This window comes from Rhineura floridana, chromosome 10 (genome assembly GCF_030035675.1).
Source record: "Rhineura floridana isolate rRhiFlo1 chromosome 10, rRhiFlo1.hap2, whole genome shotgun sequence".
In the NCBI taxonomy this organism is placed as follows: domain Eukaryota; kingdom Metazoa; phylum Chordata; class Lepidosauria; order Squamata; family Rhineuridae; genus Rhineura; species Rhineura floridana.
The window spans coordinates 59,103,968-59,127,413 of NC_084489.1; the positions used below are offsets into that span (position 1 = coordinate 59,103,968).

Sequence of the window (23,446 nt, forward strand, 5' to 3'; positions counted from 1 at the left end):
ACCACAAAATATTTCAGTTAGGGATGAGGGATCTCTGGTTTGGTCTATAACTGATCTGGGCCACATGGATTATAAAAATGACAGATGCTGATTATTTTGAGACTGGGTCATCCTCACTAAGTCTGAATCTTTTCCATTACTGCTTCTTTTATCCCCCTCTGTGAGGGAAATAAATACTTCTAATCCCAGCTGGAAATCAGTACCAACAGTGCTTAATTATAAAGCCCAGTAAGTCCATCTCCCCAGAGTCTGGGGAAACTGTTGTCATTTCAGTGGCCACCCCACCTATAGTTTATCATGTGGCTTGATATAGTTTTGGCTTCAGCAATAGAGTTGGCAGTGATTTATCGTGTGATAAATGTTGACCTATGAGCTTCACTTTTTAAAAATTTTATAGCAGTGAACCCAAGATTATAGCAAATGAGAAAATTCTGCTTCTGAGGGCCAGTTCATGCAACTCCACACTCATTGGGTGAATGGACACATCCTGAAATGGTTGCATGAGCACTTCAAGACATGGTCACATTCACATGATACATTTAAGACACTCTTACGCCACTTTAAACAGTCATGGCTTCCTCCAAAGAATCCTGGAAACTGTTGTTAAGGGTAATGGGAATTGCAGCTCTGTGAAGGGTCTCTTAGCAAACTACAGTTCCCAGAATTGTGTGGGAGAAGCCATGACTATCAAAGCAGAGTTTATTAATAAGAGTTTATTAAATATATGGTGTGGATGTGACTATATTAAACTCAAGTGATCCCACATCTACCTTACCACTATAAGAATGCTGTAAATTCTTTGGTGCAGCAAATATGGTTTGAATTCTGAATTGGGGACACAGGAAAGCTATTATTGTTGTTGTTAATAATAATAATAATAATTTCAATTACTTACAATTACTAATTGATGGGTTATATCTTTTTTAAAATACAATATTAAAACAGTTTAAAACAAGGGATTTTTTACATTTTTATTCTTTTTTACATTTATATTCTGCATTCCTTCCATCATGGAACACAAAATGGTGTATGTGTGCTTTCTGGGCAATCTCCCATCCAGATGCTGACAAGACTCAGACCAGATTAGCTTCACCAAGGTGGGGGCCATCCTGTGCCTTCAACCAAACCCTGTAACCTGCCTAACAGAGCACAGTTAGACTCATCCTATGTACTTAATTAATTTTGCTCAAATGAATGAGTGACCAATGCTTCTCACTTAACATTTTATTTTTTTAGACCAACGGACAATATGCATGGATTGATGCATTCAAAATGAAGTATACAAAATGGGCTGCAGGGGAACCAAAACAGAATTTTGGTTGTGTTTATCTAGATCTGGATGGAACCTGGAAGACAGGATCATGTAATGAAAATTATTTCCCACTCTGTAAATATTCTGATGGTAAGCAAATGAAGAGCAATGCTTTTCATTCATTACTTATCTTTTAGATGGAAGGATCATCTCACAGACTAGATACTTGAGGCTTTTTGCCATGTACTTCATATCTGCACTTCATAGAGCTTTTCATCAGATAGGATATTAAACAAAAACATGCTTATAAAAATGAAAACATTTAGAAAGGTAGTCTTATAAGGAACAGAAGTCTCTGATTATTGCAGGAGACAGATTTGGATAACTGCTGGTTTTATTACTTTCAAAAAGTTGTCTCCATTGCTTGTTGATTGTGGTCTGGTCCTGTGTGATCTGGGGCATTTTGCACAGAACTCACTTTGTAGCCTCATGCAGAATAATTAACTCAAGCCTTGGGATGAACCAGCGATGCTGCAGACAGGAGATTAGTTTACCAGTAGTTTTTTTTTCAAAAGACAAAACAAAATAAACAAACCTCAAATGTAACAAAAGAGGCTTTTGCAAAGGCTTTAAGATAGCTTCTTTGCCCTCGTTTGCTGAAATGAGAGTGCGGGGCCTATCTTAAAACCCTTTCTGAGTCTCCCTGTTCTTTCATTTTAAGTCGCCTGAGACGGGAGCCTTAAGGGGGAGAAGACTTGCAAAAGCCTCTTCCAAGTCTCCCTGTGTTTTAAGTCTCCTACTTGAAAGAGGCATTTGCAAGTCTTCTCCCCGCCCTTAAGTCTCAATCTCAGGGGACTTAAAAGGAAAGTGCATTGGAAAAGGCTTTTGTAAGTCTCCCACTTTCCCTTTAAATTCTCGATATTAAATAACTCACACACAAGGAATTTTGACAGGTGGATGGTCTCACCCACCTATCAATCATGCAATGTCACAATGATGTCATGTGATTGTCAAATTTTATCTGTGAGGCAGATCCTCATAAGAATCTGGCCCAAGGAGCCAAAAAGATTCCCTACCACCATTCTAGACTCAGGTTTGTTTTAGGCACTGCCCAGTCATTGTTCTCCCACTGCAAGCTACAAAACTTTCCACACTTCATCAGGTAAATCCTCCTATCTTCTACCATGTCAATTTCCCCTCACTTTTTACAGAGCAAAGAGAAAGAATTCCACATTAAACACCTAGTGTTGAAGTACCCTAAATATTTTATTGTGGAAATCAGTTTCTCTTTTCAGAATCTAATTTAAGCAACCCTTAAATTAAGTCTATCATCCCAAACAGAGTGTACATTGAAAGGAAATGCTAGTTGCCTCTGTTACATTTCTAAATCATAGTGTTAGAACATCCCAACCAACTGAATCACGAGTAGTTCACTAGTACCTATGAATGGTTTAATTTAAAAATAGTGTTTTGATAACCACAATTGCAGTTATAGGAATGTTTCAATTTCACTAGCAGATTTGCTATACTTCCTCATGACAAAAACATATCTGTTCCTGGAACAGAAAATCTGGTGGAAATTTATTTAAATTATGAATTATTGCTTTTCTTTTAAACAGTGAAGGCACCTACGGAACCACCTCAACTTCCAGGAAAGTGTCCAGAATCAGAGGAGAAGCCTTGGATTCCTTTCCGTGGCCACTGCTACCACTTTGAGTCCACATCGAAAAAAACCTGGCCTCAGGCATCTTTAGCTTGTTTACAATTAGGTAAGTGCACATTCATCAAGGTAAGATGGAAAACATATTTTGCTTAGTTACACGATGATTTCCCCTTTTAATTAGGTGTATATTTAGGAGCAAAATACATGTACAAAATACAAGATTGGAAGCAAAACATACATCTAAGATGCTAATCTTAGAAAACTTCATTCTAGTGACCAAAAAAGAGCCGTCTATCCAACATATACAGAAAATTCACACTTAGGTGATATATTCTAACTTGAGAAATATGTAGCTGAGTATCCCAAACCCTTGAATTTTTAACAATATTGGCTGCATACACATTACACATTTAAAGCACCCCACAATAATCCTGGGAACTGTACTTCATAGAACTACAAAGTCCCAGCTTGCTTAATAAACTACAGTTCCCATGATTCTGTTGGGGGAAAATGTGCTTTAAATTTATGGTGTGTATGCATGCTTATTCCTTAATTATGCACAATGCTAAGACAATAATAAAGGCTCAGTCACAACAAACAGCAATAGTAATAAGGGTTTGTTGTTTTTCTTACTATGCTATAGCCTCAGCAGCAGCGCAAAAGGTGTTTTACACAGTAACAAACAAAATACAGAACCCTGCTCCAAGAAGATAACACTATACATATAGATGGGCAGGAAGACAATGGAGGGAGGTTGGGATGGCCGAAAAATGATGAATACGATCTCTAGAGTTGAAGTATCTCAGTGCAGCTGTTGGGCAATCTCGCCTCTTTCAAAGCTTCATGGTCAATTTGCCCACATCCCTGCCCTTGCATTATGAGTGACAATTTATCCAAGAGATGAGAGATGGAGGTGGAGCAAACCTGCTCACCTGAGGGAGGTTGTGTTACGAATGGACCTTGAACTTCCTCATGAGCAGAGCTCATTAGAAATGCAAGTTCCCCTATTAAGAATGCAGCAGGATCTTTGGCTAGTTACCCGCACGTCACCCCCAGAGCATGTATATAATTTTACCCTTAACCCAATGACACATACACATAAAATAAAGAGTGGTTTTATTAAGGGAAGAAACAAGGAAAAATATTGCTATGTACAATTACAATTTTAACAATGAGCAGCTTTCTAACTATTATTCATTCATTCAGCAACACTGGATAGACTAAAGCAAAGAGACTAACCCTATGAACACTTTCACATGAAGCTCACCCACACAGGAAGAAAAAGGAAAGAAAAGGCCCAGAAGTTGCATATACCTTTCCTGGAGAGTTGCTGCAAGACTAAGGCTGAGAGAGAGACTTTGGTATCTAGCCCAATGAGCCAAAAGCTCTGCTCTCGTGGAACCAGCGCTAGATTTGGAAGATCTCACCCAAATCCTTAGCTCTGAAGCTCTGCAATTGTCCCAAAGATGCTAGGGTGCGTTGATAAGAAAAGCAGCTGTTGGAGCCCTCTAGAAGAGGATCTTCTGACCCCTCCCAACCCCTCATGTTTTATACCTTTTTCTCACTAAACTGACCCCAATGTAAATGTGACCAGAAATATGTGAACCAACCCATTTCCTGATAAGTTTCCGGATAATAGGTGTGATCTCCCTGCTGTAGATTCCTGATGGTTCCTAAAGTTTATGAATTATCATAATCCTTATGTAAAACCATTTCTTTGTTTGAAAGGAGCGCCCGATTCTTCCTGGGCAACATTTCCCAAATTTCCAGAGGAGACAGGAAGTCTATACCCTCAGGCTTTCACGATATGTTCTCAGGGGTCACAGAGAGGCTGTTTCCCAGGAATCTTTGCTGTTGCAGGTTTTCCAAACTCTGGTTCACTGGGGTGAATCAAAGATTGAAAAATCCCAATATTTGATTCCTTACAGCTGAGCAATGAAAGACATAATGGCGTAGATGCTTATGCTCATAGAACCTGAGTAATATACATGTTAATAGTCACCAAAGAAACCCTTTTGAAGTTCCCAATGAAAAACACAGCAAGTAGAGGACTGTGTTGGAATTGCTTTTTAAGATGTTTTTAAAGCTGGTTTTTTAAAGATGTTTTTTAAGATGTTTTGTTTTAATATGTTTTTAAAGATTTTGTTAATATGTTTTAAAGTCTTTTGTTTTTAAGAAGTTTTAGAGTGCTTTTAGTGTTTTTGGTTGCCGACCTGGGCTCCTTCTGGGGGGAAGGGTGAGATACAAATTTAATGAATGAATGAAAACACTTCAGTGGCATTTGTAAACTCTGCCATGGTCAATCCATCCTGATGTCAACAAGCCTTCGAATCAGCAGGAAAATAAATTATATCAGGGTTTTTTTACATAGCGAAGGACAGGATAGTTTTCCTTAAAAGGCAAAAATCTATCCTGTGTTTTGAATCACAATTAATTTTGCACAGATAATAGACTCACCCAAGACCTAATTTTATTTGTCTCCTGAGCATGATAATTAGATATTAGTCATTCAAAAAAATATTTTTTCTGCTTAAAAATGCACCTAAATGATGTTGTCTCTGTTTTCTTGCTGGTATTTTGCAGGTGGTGCTCTGGTTTCAGTAATGGATGCAGCTGAATCACACTTTCTAGCAGAAAATACGGAATCTCTTGAAAGCAAAACACATACATTTTGGATAGGAATGTTCAAAAATCTGAATGGTACATTTTTGATTTCCTGATGTAATGGGTGAATATCTTTGTTGTTGTTGTATGACTTCAAGTTGATTATGAGTTATGGCGACCCTATGAATCTTTTGGATGTATTCATAGCGTTTTCATGGTAAGAAGTATTCAGAGGTGGTTTACCATTGCCTTCCTCTAAGCCTATGGCACCCAGTATTCCCAAGTGGTCTCCCATCCAAGTACTAACCAGGCCTGACACTGCTTAGCTGCCAAGATCAGAAGAGATCTGGCTTGTTTAGGGTAGTATGGCCGTATGCACATATCTTTATTATGTGAACTTAAATAATCGAAATGTTGGTTGTCTCTGGGCAAATTCAAAAAAGGGAAATTTGACTGTATTTTACAATCTTGAAAACTCCCCTTTCTCACCAGTATGTCATCCTTTGCAAGTGAAAGATGAGGAAACCAAGGTAGATACTCATGATTATATTCATCCTGGTCACAGTCCAAAACAGAATATTCAGTTTTAAAAAATCAGTTTCTAAAGATTGCACTGCTTTAATGCTAAACTAAATTAGCCAGTTAGGAATTTATAAAGAAACACAAAACATCTAGACATTTGGGTTTAGAATGTAAATGCCAGAGAATCAAAGCCTTTTATTGATTGTCCCACCAAATGCTAGGATCTGAAGGCCTACACAGGGTGGGGAACTTCCAGTTTGCAGGCCTAATTAGGCCTCCCAATATGAGGCTATTTTAGAAAAGCCGAGTCTACCTGCCCTACTCCTAATGTCATGTGAAATCAGATATGGGGCAGGTAAAATCCCGCCTTGGCTGAACAGGTGTTTGCAGGCAGTCCCAAACAGCTGATTGGCGGTGCTTGCAAAGCACCTTTCACAGCACTGTGCAAAACACCACTATGGAAGGGGCAGCTGAAGACCCCTGTGGGTAAAAAAGGTCATCTGATATTATTGTGATATCAGTTGATTGGCAGATGGGCACCTCTGTCCACCTGTCAAAGTTAATCTCACAAGGGGTCATGGAGATAACATTCTGGCCTGCTGAGCTAAAAAAGTTCCCATTCCTGGGTTTTACCAGTGAGATCAGGCCCATCTCGTTGTATCATCTTCACTGACAAGTAAATCAGCCAACAGAAGAAGCAGTACAGTCAGAGTTCTGTAGGAAGTGTCTCAAAAGAGATTTGGAAAAACAGCTGAATTCGTCACAGTAGAATAAAAATCTACAAATACTTTTTACAAGCCTAAGCACTGTTTCATGCATGCTGTTTTTGAAACACGGACATGCACAAGACTGGGAAATCAGCTACACCCATATTTTGGTTTCATGTTTGAAGATCTCACACACATTTATTTTAATGTATTGACATGCATTCAGAATGAAGTCACCACCAAACATGTTCAACAGATTTTATATATGGGAATACACAATGAAATTTCCATATCCTTGTTCAGAAAGCATCATGTGTGAAAAAGACCTAAATCTACAGGAAACTGAAATAAAAGAAAATATGCCTTGTAAGTTGTCCACTGTGATATACTGCATTGACAAGACTTTAAAATTGCACAAGTAGCATACAGTAGCTCATTAAACTGAATCCATGGATATGGATAATTTAATCGTTAAATAGCCCTGTCTGACGTATGCTAGAAACAGGCCTGCTGGAGCTCATTATCTGTTATTTCCTAACCTAACCTTAGGTAATTGGTTATGGATTGACAACAGTGAAGTAGATTTTGTCAGCTGGAATATTGGAGAACCCTCTTCTCACAGTAATGAAGAGTGTGTGGAAATGTATTCTTTATCTGGGATGTGGAATAACATTTATTGCAGAACCTACATGGGATATGTTTGCAAAAGAAACAAAAGTAAGTAGTTGTTCCTGGATATTGTTCATTATGTTGTAAAAGAAGATGCTAGTGAATTTAATGCTTGGCCCAAATTCTTCTACAGCTTGAAAGGAATCTCATCAGAAGATGAATTTCCAGCTTACACACATATATGCACACCCCAAACCCTATTCCCCCTTCTCTTCAAGTGGGGGGTGGCAACCAGCCAAAGGGAGATCAAAGGGAGTTAAGACTGCACCCTTGAAACTCCCCAATGATGTTGAAATATCAACCCTTCTCAGAGGATCATTATGGCAAAAGAATGTTTAGTTGGGGTTCACCTCTACTGGGGGTCTTTTTCTGCCTGTAATGCAATCTGAAGTGGCGGTGTCTTAACTGCAGTAGGCCTTGGGAAAACTACATTTCCCAGCTCCTAGGGATGGGGGACAAATTTGATTCAGTTCACATTTAGAGCCATATTGATCATATTTGCACATTCCAAAACAATACAGGAACCAAAACACAGTCATCCTTCAAAATTTGCACTTCTTCAAATTTTGTGATGCAGTTCTACAGCCAAACAAGGTTTACAAAAATGCATATATTAGGAGGAAAGGTGCATAAAATGAACATATTGGTGAAAGTAACATACAAAAATGCATTATGTTAGAAGAAATTGCTTGCAGTAATGTTCATTAGTCCATACTGCATGCAAAAATGTGTTTGGTAGGAGAAATTCACACTAAAATGCTGAATAATTTTCATAAGGGTTTTTTTTTAAAAAAAATGCAAATTGCTGTAGAACTGAATTTAAGATGGGAATTTAAGATTAGCAAACTGAGAAAACTGAAATTGACAGATCTTTCAATCTCTAATAGCCACTGGGACTATTTTACCCTAAAATGGGGGAGCAGACCTTCCTCCTTCCCTCCCTTCACAGAGTGACTGGAATGCTGCTGCTGCTGACACACACAGGCACCATGTTACCACCATAATCATAACTGGTCAATGCCAGTGAATAGAGTTTAAAGGGAAAGGTGAGGAGATGTGGAGATGGAGAGGGACTACCTGTCTGGGAAGGAGGGAGATAAAGGAGTTGGCAGGCAATTTCTGAAGTTAGATTGGCTCCATACATAAACTGAACTATTTCGGGTGGGTGGGTTAAATGTTCCAATCCAATCTAACATGAAGTTAATTTAGAGTGAGTCACCCATGTCCTTACAAAATGCTGTTCTTTACTGTGAGAAGATCTACTTGAGACAATTTCAGATACTGCAGAATATACCATTTAAATCAAAATTTGCAATAAAAGCACTTCGAACATATTGTAATTCAGTATTTTTCTTCCATTGTTTTAGTTGTTGAAATTGTGCCTACTGCGAAGGTTCCAGAAAAGAAAGGCAAGTTTTTTAAGTACAAATAAAATAAAAGAATACGCTGTGGTAAAAATTACCTTTTGAGTATTTTTATATCAAAGTACATATCAGTTTCCTACATTCATTTCGTTCACTTCTGCTTGCTGACCAAAATTGAAATAGACTTCAGATGATAATTTGTTTGGCATGTGGAATTGTTATTTGTTAGTCTCAAAAAGTGAAATGACCAAAAAGATATTGTGATACTTTTTACTACCTTATTGTCTGGAGATAGAAAACTACGCAAGAAAGTAACATTTGGGCAAAGTGCAGCAATTCCTGACCAAGCAAGAGAAAGGTCCTTGCAAGTTCTTTTTGATATCTTCCTGTGACAGATTTTGCTCTGTTTGGAGTAGAAATCTAAATGTACCATCTATGCAGCAGACTGTAGCCTAGCAATGTTAAGCTGCAACCTTAGCTCTCCCTGAAACAGATGTCATACTAGAGGGAGAGGATTAGCCCCGCTTTTTAAATCAACACACAGAAAATTTGAGGGTGAGGAACAAGTCTTCAGAGAGATAAAATCAGTTAAACAAGTTTCCTTTACTTAATAAAACTCAACAAGACGTTATGGAAGAGAAATGTGTTAAAACAAGAACATAATACAGTACAGGTTTAATATGACAGATTCTAAAGATTTGATGCAGAGTTGAGAATTACCCTTTAATTACCTGGATCTTCAAGGCTTATCTGGGCAAGCAAGCAAGGTATGAGCCTTCTCAGAAGAGAAGACTGATTTGGTACTAAAATGCAGGAATATTTATACTAAATTTTCCTTTGAAGATTATAAATTTATGAGACATTCCTAAATTTAATCACTGACTATCACAATTATCAGAGGAAAATATAACTATTGTAAATTATAGCAAGATGATACATTCCTCAATATATCTGAACACATGAAAGAAATACAATAAATTTCAGCTACAGAATAACATATTAAATTTCTTAAACATATGAACATACCTGGTGTGTATCTTAACATGCTAAAAACTGTCAATTTAGGAATGTTTGGTGTTTGTGAAAACAGGATTGTCTGACTAATTGGAGCCAATTAGCAATTTATGACATGTGTAATTTATGGTTTTATCAGTGTTATTTTATTGCTTGTGATGGATGCTAGTCAATCCAAGATTTTATGTTTTTAAGATAAACTTAAAATTTATGGTGTTATGGCTGGATATGCTTTGAGTATGACACAATAAGCCTTGGAATGTTTATTTCTCAGGTGTCATGATGGTGAGGCCATCACAATTGACAAAGGGATGCCTCTTCCTGGTATATTATGTTTAATTATGCCATATTTGCTTGAGGAAAATTATTAATATGAGTATTCTCCATCATTTCTGGATCTAGCTAGAGTTGGAAGTGGGACTATTTGCCACATTCCTATGTGTGGTTTCCCCGTTCTTGCCCATCTTATTGACAAGGCAATCTTACACAGGTCTGTGTAAGTCCAACTGGTTTCTTCCAGATAAGTAGCATATGATTGCAGCCATAGTTCATACAACCAGTGATCATAAGCTACAATGACTGCATATCTTAGTTCCATTAACCTCAGAGACACAGGTCTTATTGACTAGACTCTGGATGGTTCCCCTCCCTCCATGCTTCCTATACCTGTGTGACTCCCCTAATGCAGGGATGGGTGAGCTGTGCTGAACTAATACATTTAGCATGAACCAACTAACATTTCCATCATCTCTGACCATTAGCCAAGTTGGCTGCAGCTGATGGAAGTTGGAATTGAACAACATCTAGAGGCCCCCAGGTTAGCCATCCATGCCCAAGTGCTTTCTATTCCTGAGTGACTCTTAGTGTTATATAGCGGTTACAGCCTAGTGTCCTCTAGATGTATTGCCATGAGTCCCAGCAAGCATGGTCAGTAGTCAGGGATGATGGGAGTTGAAGACCAAAGCAGCAGGAGGGTACCATGTTGGGGAAGGCTATGTTCGGTCTAGGAAGAATCAGGTTAAAAATGCTTACTCAGTCATTAAGATTATTGGTGACTTAGTGTGTCAGACAAACTGACCTCACAGGGCTGTTGTAAGGGTAACATGAGGAGGGAAGGGCCTTGAATGTCACCCAGAACTCCTTGGAAGATGGTTAGGATCAAAATGTAATAATAATAATTCCCACCAATCTTATGTGGTTAACTACTGTGCATTAATTACAGAACCAAGAAAGACAGATGATACTCCTGCACCATCCCACAGCAAAGCTGCCATTGTGGTTGTTGTGGCAGTCCTCATCCTCACAGGAGCAGCTCTCGCCGGTTACTATTTCTACAAGAAAAGGCATCAACATAGGCTGACAGATGACAACTTTGAGAACTCTCTCTATTTCAATAGCAGCTCCACTCCTGGAACTAGTGACACAAAGGACCTTATGATGAACATGGAACAAAATGAGAACGTTGCCATTTAGTCTGATAAAATATAAACTGTGCCTTGTTTTGAAAAAAAACACACATATTGGACTCCTGAAGCATTCTATCAAAATTTCTTTTTCTTGCACAAAATAGTTGTCACAAGCCCATCTGATTCAGAATTTTTATTTGCATGGTAGATGCAGCAATAATTTTACTTAGTACTTCTAGTAATTCAGGAGCTTTGTATTCAAAATAAGCAAAGCTACTATTTTGCCCAGTGGCTGGGTGATTAGATAACTGACTGCTGGATAATAGAAGTTAACACAGTACTTGAAAGGAGATTGATTCTAAAACAGACACATGCAGTCAAGGGGAACCATTGCTAGATGAAAATAAATGCTTAATTAATAATTGAGATATGACTATATGGATTTGTGTCTCTGCATATTTACAAACTGATATTGGAGAACTAAGTGTTTGCCGAAATACTCATTATTTATTTAATTATTCCATTGGATGTGCCTTAAGTTCTTCAAGCAACTGCAGATGAAGTCTGTCTAGCAGACCCCCATTGCTTTGACATAATCATTTGTGCAAAGGTCCACCAGCACAGATAATGCAACTTCTCAGCAAAGTATTGGCACAATATTATCACTATAGAGAGATGGAGGTCCCTAATTCAGTGGCAGAGCATATATTGTTTATGTGGAAGGCCCCAGGATCAATCTATGACTTTTCCAGTTAAAGAATCCTGGGTAGGAGGAAAAGAGCCTTGCTTTATTTTAAACTTTGGACTTAATGGTTTTACAGATGGTAGTTCTTTAGATGGTATTGTGTATTATTTCACTTACTTCAAAATGAAGTAAAATAGCCCTGCTGCGTTTGGGGACTTGCCTGCTCGTTCTGCTGAGTGGGGCCCTTGGCTTCTGCCCCACTGCAGAATGAAAATATAGAGAGCTACTACCAGCCAGTGCAGAGAGTACTGTGCTGTATGGACAGTGGTCTGCCTCAGATAAGGCAGCTTCATATATTCATATCCCTGTGGGAATCCTGGGCATGCAACAACTGGAAGTTTTGTTGTACTTTTTAATCTTGTTAAATTTCCCTTTTCAAAAGTGCAACTAAGACTGCCTGTGAGTTGTGGTTGATGTACTATAATAGGTCAGCAGACATTTCTCCATAATAAACATGCCACAAAAGCTTCACCAGTGATGCCCTTGTAAATGCAGCACAGTATAGAATGCTGGGATATTTAGTGGGTTTTCTGATTCTTAATACAAATGGGCAAAAAATGTTCATGGCTTCATTTCTTCCACCTTTGCCTTTGTTCATAACAAACAATAATAGATGGTGTATTTTACATATTTATGCTACCTTTTGTGAATATATAATTATATATATTATCCTCAAGTGTTTTACACAATATAAATTAAAATTTTACCCAAAACTTAAAAGTAAAATAGTATGTAGCCTATTATTACAATTGCTCTCTCTCTCTCTCTCTCTCTCTCTCATATGATTTGATTTGAATCTTGACTCCCACACCACCTCCAAACCAAAACCATCCATTCCTTAGCTTCCTTGCACACTGCATTAGCGCACTACATCAGCAATTGTTATGGTGTCATCCCCATCACTTTCTCTCTTCCCCATGGGCCCCCAGATCTGCTCCAGAGGGTCCCACAACCCCCTGGAGCATATTTTGAGAGTGAGAAGGGGTAAGATCCTGTCAACACATTACACTTTGCTCAAAGATCTGCACTGGCTGCTGAATTGTTATTGGGCCTTGTTGAAGGTTTAACAGCTTGGGGAAAATTTTCTTGAAGGATTGCCTTACCGTTCTTGAAAGCTTCAATTTATGGAACTTTCATTTTTACAAATGCATTATGATGTTAGTCCCACATTTACAAGGAGTTGATCTTTTAGTGTGGGAGCACCTATGGCTAGGAATTTCCTGTCTATTGACATTAGGCAGGTGCTCTTGATATACTGTTTTTAGACACCTGCTGAAAATTATTTCCGCAAGGCTACCCAGACACAATTTAATTATGTGTACTATTTTTAGAAATTGATTGATTTGACCTGTCCAAAGTGGGACAGGTAATTTTCACACACACACAGAGCCCACTTGAACACACATATAATGTATTCAGTTTGTGTGCTTAGGACTGCAGCCTTGTTTGTTTTTAAATAAAACTTCTGGAACTTTCATAGCATTTGTTTCTTTTCTTTTTTTAATTATCTGGCGCAGAGCTTGGAAGATTACTTTTAAAAAGTAATAAATTACAGTTACAATTACTTGGCCCAAAAAAGTAGTAATTACCGTTACAGTTACAATTGCTCTGAAAGTAACTGATTACTTTTTCTCAAAAGTAATCACTACAATTACATTTCAGTTACTTTAAAAAAAAAACTCCTACAAGGTGCTGGCCTTGGCTGCTGCACATCTAAGAAGCCTAAAACAATATTAAAAATAAACACACACACACACAGGGGGTAGTAGAATAAAAAAAATTATCTGTAAGATTAACATAATGGCATAACAGAATCTCACATCCCCCCAAGCAATGAAGATACCCCAACACTTGAAGATTAACATAACGTCGTAACAGAATCTCACATCCCCCCAAGCAATGATGATACCCCAACTCTTGAAATCAAAGTTTACACTTGAAATGCTTTTATAATATGTTTCTGTTATGTCTCAAAAGAACAAGATGCTCAAAGAGCATGTCAGACAAGGAATGTCTTTTTACAGTCATTACGTTGCCACCAGTACTGAACAGGCGTCCTACTGCGGCGCTTGAAGGCATGCCTGTGTTGTGCTGCAAAAAACACCGCAGCACACGTGGAAAGCCATGGAGTGATGACACTTCCCTGCTGGGAGACCTCAGGTACCTCACCAGTTCCTCCTCAGCAGTGTCCACTGCTGACTTCTTGCCCTGGGGCAGAAAGTTAAAGAAGTCATCTTCTAAGTCATCTCCTTCCTGGTCTTTATTTGAAGACTGATCACTGTCCTCATTAAGTACACCCATCTTTATTTCAGCTTTCAACAAGGCTTCCATTGTGTATCTAAGAAAGAGAGGATATGTTAACACATATATGTTAGGAAACCATCATCTGCTCTTCATTTCCTGATGCTTGTCATGTCCCCTGGTTCAGGGTCCAGCCTGAGCCTGTGGATGACGACATGGAAGGTAGGAAGGTGACCAAGTCACCACACTCATGGGGCAGCACAGCAGACCCTTAAGGATTACCTGCAGCAACCCAAGGTTGTGATGAGGAGCCCCAGGAAAAAAAGGCCCAGCCCCTGCCTACCACCTTAAGCCCTGTGATGCCTCCCTTGAGACAACATTTCCCTTGGAGTAATCCACCCAAAGGGCTTCCCTAATGTTCTTACTTGTTGGTATGGGTGGTGGCCTGACACGATTCCAGCCAATCTAGTTTGAAGTGAGGGTGTAGGCAGGTTGCCAGAAGAAGCCTCTTGTCCTCCCAGATAGCTGCAAACCGCTTTCTTAGGGCTTCGCGCACACCTCTCAGCAGCTGAAAACAGTATGTGTACCTCTCAGGTTTGTTTTCCAGTCCTTCTAACTTGCGGTCCAGATTGCAGAGCGTTGGTAGCAAATACCCCATGAACATGCCATTCTCCTGTTGCAGGATATCTAGGGACTGGGCTAGTGGCTCCATAATCTCTGTGTATTCCTGTACCACTTCAATCTCAGCAGCTGTGATCCTGGACAAGGAGCAGCGGTCCATTATGGCATGCATTTTTAGTGGCACAGTTGACAGGAGCTCATGTAGTTGCTTCAACGCATCAAAGGTGGAATTCCACCTGGTCTTATTCGGTACCTTCAGATACACACCACATTGCACACGGATATACTCAGCAATCTGGGCTGACTGGTTCTGCTTGGACCACAACTTGCCGCACTTTCCCATCAAGGAACGAAACTGTTTCTTGAAAGGACCAAGAAGACTACTTTTGGAGGAGTCAGAAAGCATGGCCTCTATGTCTTGTGTTGCCACAAGGTTGAGGGTGTGGCTAGCACATCTCTGGTGTGGTGGTAAAACAAAATCCTCTCCTGAGTCTGCAGCTTCTTCCTCTGCCTCAGGTCCTGTGTCCAGGATCTCACAGATAGGCACAAACTCCACCTCAGCCTCCTCCTGGTTATCACCATCATCGTCACTGGTGCCTGCAGCTTCCACTGGTTCTTTGGCCATGAAAACTCTGAATGTTTTCACAAAGTTGGAGCCATTGTCTGTAGTAGTGCACATAACTTTGTTGTGGATCCTGTACTGCACATGTACATCATGCAGTGCTTTTGAAAGGACATCGTATGTATGGCGCCCCTTCAGACGCTTACAAGCCAAGGCCCCGACCTCACGTTTCAGGGTAGTTGGGTTGATCCAGTGGGCTGTTACCCCAAAGTAACTCTTCTTGCCATTGGTCCAACAATCTGCAGTGGTTGCTATATATGCCACAGCACCCATTCGGTTTGCAAGAGTTTCTCTCATGTGGCATGCTCTCTTCTCAATTCTGTCTCTCAGTCTTGGCACATATGATGGTGAGATCTTTGGGGAGTCCAATGCGAACCAGATTAATGAATGATGGTTTGTCCAGAGTCTGAAGTGGTAATGTCTCCTCTACAATGAAATCAATGATTCTCCTGTCGAGATTGCTCTGGGTGACAGGCTCCCTGCCAGATCCCCACCTCTCAAGGGTTGTCTGCTGCTGCTTCAGCATTTTGGGAGGAGGGGTGTCATGCATTGGTTCAGGAAGGCCACGTCTCCTTGCCTTTATTGCTTCTTCAATTGCTCTCAGCTTCTCAGGGTGTGCCCTCTGAGGAAGAAGAACAAAGCATGAATCCAAGAAAAAATGGAAGAGGAACTTCACAATTTCAACATAGACAATGGACACTCTTTGAGGACCAGCATGACAGAGGCTTACCTCAAAATGTTTCTTCACATTGGATGAGGAGGAAACAGCTGATCTCAGATTTTTGATCCTTGGAAGGCAGTAATTGCATCGTACAACAACATTTTTCCCACTCTGGCTCACAAATGTACAAGCTTTCTCAAAGCCAAACCATGGTACTTCTTGTTCTGCAGATGTGGCTGTGGGCAACTGGCACTGCTTCATGCCCTCCTCCTCCTCATGCACAGGGCCTCCTTTCTGAACCTCACTTTCTAGTTTTGCCTCCTCAGGATCAACAAGCTGTGACTCAAGTGGCCGCACTAACTGACTGCTGCTCTCAGCAGCAAAACCTGCAACAGGCGTCTCTGTAATAAACAAGAGATAATGCTCCTATATGGGTGAACTTCAGCTGTGATGTGCCCCCATCTCTTCCCCATGCTGCAAGATGCCCCAGTCAGAGTGGAAGTAAGCAGGTCGATAGCACAATTAAAAGAGATCCTATTTGCATCATTTTTGCTCACTGAATAACCCTGCGTGGGCCAGTCTAACCTACTATCTCACAGGGTTGTTGTGAGAACAAAATGAGACTAGGGTTCAAATCCCCACATAGCCATGAAGCTCACTGGATGACCTTGGGCCAGTCACTGCCTCTCAGCCTCATGAAAACCCTATTCATAGGGTCACCATAAGTTGGAATCAACTTGAAGGCGGTACATATATTTTTTATTTTGAATATGATGATTATGATAATAAATATGCAGCATTTCAAATTAATTCTGTATGAGAAGCATTCCATGCCAAGCTTGGAAAACCAAGGATGAGGTATAAAATGTTGACAAAAATACTTTTGACAAAATGCCGTTTATCTTTTATATCTGTATCTATAATTAGCAATACAGCTGAAAGATGTATGTAAAGTATTTTTTCTTTCCCCTTTCTTTTTTATTAATATTTTAGTACTACTGCTAAAGTTCTAATGAAAGAATAAAGCATTCATTAGCCAAATTCAAATGATTAGAACACATCACATAAATTCCACTGAAGTTGGAGTTTTTGCCATAGAAAATGAAAAAAACATATAACCTATGATAGCCCAATAGACAATCAGAACTAATATAAAACCCTATTGCTTCTCATTTGCAAATCTTGCAAGATCTAAGGTAACTCTAGATCATGTGAGTTCAGGTGATGCATGTTATGTACATTTGTATAGATATTAGCAGAGATTGTCAACAGTCTATCTCTCTCTGGGACTGGGAATCTCTTTCTCACAGAACATGAGTTTGAGAGCTGGGGGACTGAGAGGAGGAGCTGCAAGGACCCTACTTCTCGCCTCATCTCTGCCAAGAACAAAAAAATCAGCCTTAAGCCATTTATTATACACCTAATGATTTTTTATTTTTATTATTATTATTACTGAGACAGTTTTTGTCCCACATACAATTCAGTCTTGTGATTAAACAGGACAAAAATACAAATAAAAAGAAAGATGGAGTTCAAATAAATATACAATAAAAAGCTAGCCGGCATTTTAAAAGGCAGGAGTGCTCTGTCTGGATAAATACAGCACACAAGTATGCATGGGAACAAGGGGGAGAGTTCAAAAAGGGGGGGGAAGGAAGAGAAGTACCAGAGCTTGGAAAAGTTACTTTTTTGAACTACAGCTCCCATCAGCCTAATCCAGTGGCCATGTTGCCTAGGGCTGATGGGAGTTGTAGTTCAAAAAAGTAACTTTTCCAAGCTCTGATAGGCCGAAGTTTCAGAAGTGCCTTGTGATTGATGGAGGGGGCGGCAGAGGCAAGGAGAGGCAGTGGGGGGGCAGAACGGTGCCGTGGGGGGGGCAGGGGGGCAGAATGGTGCCGCGGTGGGGGGCACACACACACACACACACAAATTATCGTCACTCACCTCCACAGCTCTTCGCCATTCTGCTGCTGCCTTCTCCGTTGTCCTTGCCCTGGCTTTTTCCTCCAGCATCCATTTTGTCCTCTCAGACGCTAGCAGGCCCTGCCTATTCATCTCTTCCCTCGTGCATCCTAACACAGATCACGAGGGAAGAGAGAGTCTGCGCAGAGGTCCAATCAGTGTGAGGCACATGTCTTGTGTTAACCAATCACAGCCAGGAGCTGTCTTCCCCTTGTTCCCGCCCCCAAGTAACGTGCAACCTGACGTGGAAACGTTAAAGTTGCAGCTGAAAAGTAGGGAAATTACTAGTCGTTCCGTTACTTGCCAAATGTAATGGAATTACCCACTTGTTATTTAAAATTGTAACGAATTACAAGTAACTCATTAAAAATAATGAGTTACTTCCAAGCTCTGATCTGGCAATAGCCTGATCGATCAGTTAACACTAGCTCCAAACTTTTCAGGAAGTTTCTTAACATCACAGGGATAGATTACTTTCACTTCTCTATTTTTTAGTCTCATTTTATTTTGTGCTTAATTCACATTTTCCAGATCTCATTGAGAGTGGAACTAGGCATTAAATATCACAAGATTTGCCCAGAACAGCAGCCCCGTGCCCCCACTCTACACATTTGGTTCTTTACACCTTGTGTCCTGATGTTATATCCTGTCGCTGCTCCAGAAATACACACTGGCTGCTGCTGGCGAGAACAAGAAAAAACACTCAGCACAATGATGCCAGGAGAACACAAAGCCTAATGAATTAGATGCTGCAGAGGGGGACTATCAATGAAAGGAGAAGGCTGTCACTGGCTTTTTATCATGATGGCTATCTTACCTCCAGGAGGCAGCATACACTCTGCTTGTGGACTTTCCATCAGCATCTGGTTGGCTACTCTGAAAACAGAATGCTGGACTAGATGGGCCTTTGAATTGATTGAACAGAGCTTTTTCTTTCTCCCCCCCCTTGATTTTTTTTTTGCAAGAAGACACTAGGAGCAGAACCAGTCATACCATTGGGCAAAATTAGGTGGCAGATGTTGGGAGGAGGGAGACAGTGGCAGCAGCCCTCTGCCTCTTCATCCTAAGCCCCCTGGTGATGCCCTTCTGTCAGAAGACAGAGCAGTATATGCTACATGGCCTATTCTGCCCCCACTAAACTAACCTGCTGCATTGGTTGCAGTACAGGATGCTGTTCCATTGCCAGTGTTGAAAAAAGATTCCACTGCCAGTCCAGTTGGCTTCAGTATATAGAATAGGGAAGGGCAGTGGTGCAGCTGGATTATTTTAGATCATGGATTTAACAATTTTACTGGGGGAAGGGCTTCCAGATGGTAGTTTCTATTACTTCAATTATTCTGAATTATAGAATTGACTTTTCTCCTCTCTTCCCTGCTGCTGCTTCTATATTTCTGATATGTTAATATAAAACAAACACTGTTTGCCAAGCCTGATTAAAAAAAGAAATACTCTGAACATGTGCAGGTGTTAAGGTTGCCAGGTCAGAAGCATCCCAAAGCCTGAGATTTCAGGGGCGGCCGGTGGCCGCTGGATTGGGCAGATGGGAGTTGTAGTTCAAAAAAGTAACTTTTCCAAGCTCTGGGTGGGCCCTAGTGATGTCATGGGGGCGGATCATAGTGATGTCTTCGGGATGGGCCATAGTGATGTCACAGGGTGGGCCCAAGTGATGTCATTAAGCTCCGGGTGAGTGAACATCTAGTTAGATCAATCCTGAAAGCCATCACCATTTAATGTTCAGTCACATATGCTAAATGCTTGAAGGAGCTGGTTACTATTTAAAATCCTTCATTTTTAAATAGGTCAGGTAGCATAAAAACAACTTTTGGAACCTTCTTGAAATGATTAAACCAAATATAACATATCACTCTTTTTTACATAACGCTTGCAGAAGTTTCTTGTATCAGATCGTCCCATAATGGGACTTATGATTACCTTATTGAAACGGAAACCTTTCAATCTGACATTCCCATGTCTGTTACTCCAGAATCTCATAAAGGGTCCCCATTTCTCCATAAAAGTCAAATGGCTTGATCTTCCTTCTCTGAGCGTAATATGTTACTTTGTCCATTCCTACAAGCTCTAAACATTTCCTTAGCCATTCATTAACAGGAGGTGCTTGTGCCCCTTTCCAGTTGCTGGTCCATACTATTTTGGCAGCTACTATCATAACTGAAACTAAAGATCATACTCTAGGTGGGATCTCCTTTGGAAAGATCTGGAAAATAATCAACCTCAATCTAAGCCTCATTTGGTGATCAATTATTCTGGATATGTTTTGAACTATCAGAACCCAGAAAAGTTTCACCATCAGGCATTCCCACCACATATTTCATATTAAATACCACCATAACATAAGTCCCCTCCCACGTAACTTTCTCCTTCTAGCACTACATCTCTCTAAACAAAACTTGTAACCAGTTTCAAATTGATCTATCACATCACAACAAATGCTATCTTATATAAGAATGAATTAATCTTAGTTTCTCCTATTTTAGAGGCTGACACAGCAAACATGACTGTATTTTGGCTTCTGTCTTTTGAGAATTTCCCCCCACCTCATTAATATAAAATACTTTCTTTTCCAGGTTCTCTTGAGCTGACTCTAGAAAACTGTAGGGATTTTTTAAATGTGCAATTAGAAACAGAGTGTGAAATATTTTTAAGTACTGAAGCTCAGGTCCTTAGCCTAGGGGGCAATTGAGAGGGACCAACCTGAAAGCATAAGAAGCAGTTATAGTAAACCAAAACCATATATAAGCTGCTCTAAACTCTTCTGAGGAAGTGCAGGTTATAAACAGACTAAGACTGTGAACAGTTCCCATCTGATCTGGGCACCTGAATCAGGCCAATTTACTACCCACTCTGCCCTGAATGCATTCCCAAATTAGTGGAAAGGTGGGGCTAATGGTTAATTGGAAGTTTTTTTAAAACCCCTAATTAAACCCATGGTCAGGGGCAGAGGAAGGACACATTGCATTTCCTTCCTCCCTTCCTGACCAAGAGCTGAGCAGGTATAGTTCTGCAAGGTGCTCCTTTGCAAGCAGCTTCTCTGCAGGAAAGGCACACTTGCAAAGGAACATTCTGCAGGATCAGTGCCACCATGCAATGTCTGTTGAACAGAGGCATTGATCCCACAGGGTTGTGCTTCAGTGTGGGGCATCATACAGAAAGGAGAGTCCCAGTAAGATGCCGCCAGTGGTCATGTCAGCTTGTTTGTGGGTTTTCCTGCCTTCCTCCTTCCTCCTTCCCCTTCTCATTGTGGGTTTTCCCCTGATGCCCTGTCCCCTGTCAACTCTGGATTGGTCTGGGCCACCTGGCCTGCAGTGATCCAGGGCTGTCTCAACCTGATTCAGTGGATGCCCATATTGACCCAGTTTGGACTTCTGCTGAATCTGGTGCACAGCCCTAAAGTATACCAAGCAAAAGAACAGATAGGAGATCTAAGAGCCAAATCTCTCTCTCTCTCTCTCTCTCTCTCTCTCTCTCTCTCTCTCTCTCACACACACACACACACACACACACACACACACACTACCCCATCAAAGTCAACGCCATATAGGTTGTGATGGGTGTGATGCGTCCTTCCCTGGCTCTCCCTGTCAGGTTCCTACCTGCTCGTGGTTACTGCCTGTCACTAGGCACCACCAGGGACTCCACCAGTCCGGACCGCTCTCTCTTATGGTTTCTCTCCCCGCTCTAGCACAGATCTCAACAGATCCCCCTGCTAGGCAACCACCAGTAACATCCCAATACTAGTATTCCCAGAGACTCTGAATACTGGTATTGTTATTCTCTTCACTGCTGCCACCATTTGTTACAGTTCCCCTTCAGCCTTGGTCATTACCTTACCCTCCCTTCTGGTCTGTGAAACCCCAGCCAAGGATCAGGCCTTTGGTAAACCAAATTAAGTATTTATTACAGATAACAAAGCTAACAAGATTAACAAGATTTCTTCTTAAGGCACATAAGCATATGGTTTTACTCAATACTAATCCAAACTCCACCTCCCTCCTGGTAAACAACTCTCTAAACCCCACCAAGCAACCCACTCAGTTCTCTTCTCCCCCCTTGATTCCACTCTCACTCTTCCTTTTATACATTCAGCCATTTTAAACACTCAGCCAATCATCTCGCATTCTACTGCCCATTCACTCCCCCTCTTTCACTCCACTTACCATGTATCTTCTAAACAACCAACACTTACCATATATACATTAATATAGGAACATCACAATGGGCACTCCAGTCAGTTCAGTAATGTCAACTGAACGCCTATTTGATCATTGTCAAATATTGTCAAATGATGCTTGAAGTGATCTGCTGCCTACTGAGCACAACTGCCTTTATAAGCTTTTATTTTTAATAATATCTGTAGGCTGACCATGGTATTCCCTGATAAAAGCTAAAGAGAAGAACTATGCAGTGAACGATTCACGTGCTTAGAAACCTTACCTACTGCTGTGAAAACCTGTTTCGATATTTGAAAGCTACTCATGTAGTTTCACAACAGTCAGCTTGTTAAGCAATTAACATGAATAGCCAAGCTTTTGATAATCCAAGTGTATTTTTGTTCTTCTAATAAAGTTGTCCTAATACCTTAATGTGACCATTCTTTTTCTTTTTTTTACAATATCTGAACAATCAGTTGACCGAATCTTTTTTGGATGAATCAAATGCCCAACCCTGCATTCTTGTCCTGGATGGGAAATGGTGGCTGAATATGCTGGCAGGCAGGCAGGCACGTTATGGTTCCTCTCAACCCAAGTCAATCTGCTTCACCTTGCTGTTGATAAAAGTTCTGAGCTAAAAACTAATAATTATGTTGCCTTGCATGCCTGCTGTCCCTACTAGGCTGAGAATATTTGCTTCTGTGTTTGGTACAATACACATAATTTGGTGCAATATATATGAGAATTTTTTTAAAAAAATCAGTTATTGAAAAGACAACTGTAGAGCCTACAAAAAGTGAAGGTAAGACTGTTTTATGGGGTTAAAATTATAAGCATTTGTGTTATCTAGAGCACTGAGCTGAACATTCTCAAAAAAGAACTTCAGACTCAGCTAAAAAGACAAATTTCTGTGAGAAACTAGGGGTGGACTGAAGACTGTTTCTTTAGAGGGTTTGGGGGTGAGGTGGAGCTTAACCTTTGTCAGGCAGCTTAGACCATTCTTCTACAAAAGCTCCATATTGATGCATTCTGGGAGGGAAATGGCAGGTGCCACACAAAGTATCATTTTGTAGCTTAAGTCACATAGCCTATGTTGAGAAAACACTCTGCCAAACCCCTTCAAATTAGTAAGCATAAATGTCTCAGGCTCTGATGGCACTTCTTGCTTAATATTGCAAACTAGTTGTTTACATATTGGAAACTTATTACAAGTGGGTTGTGGGC

The 23,446-nt window shown here is 40.4% G+C and overlaps 1 protein-coding gene and 1 pseudogene across 1 annotated transcript in view; one reads left to right on the forward strand and one right to left on the reverse strand.

The window, feature by feature from the left end:
* Positions 1 to 11,627, forward strand: part of LOC133364896 (macrophage mannose receptor 1-like) — an 81,806-nt gene extending 70,179 nt beyond the window's left edge. The window contains 6 exon segments of the mRNA XM_061585882.1: positions 1,237 to 1,402; positions 2,872 to 3,021; positions 5,499 to 5,615; positions 7,298 to 7,465; positions 8,785 to 8,826; positions 11,018 to 11,627. Coding sequence (XP_061441866.1) covers positions 1,237 to 1,402; positions 2,872 to 3,021; positions 5,499 to 5,615; positions 7,298 to 7,465; positions 8,785 to 8,826; positions 11,018 to 11,268 — 894 coding nt within the window. The 3' untranslated portion in view covers positions 11,269 to 11,627.
* On the reverse strand, positions 5,778 to 5,896 carry LOC133365672 (5S ribosomal RNA; annotated as a pseudogene).
* Positions 11,628 to 23,446: the final 11,819 nt, after the last annotated feature.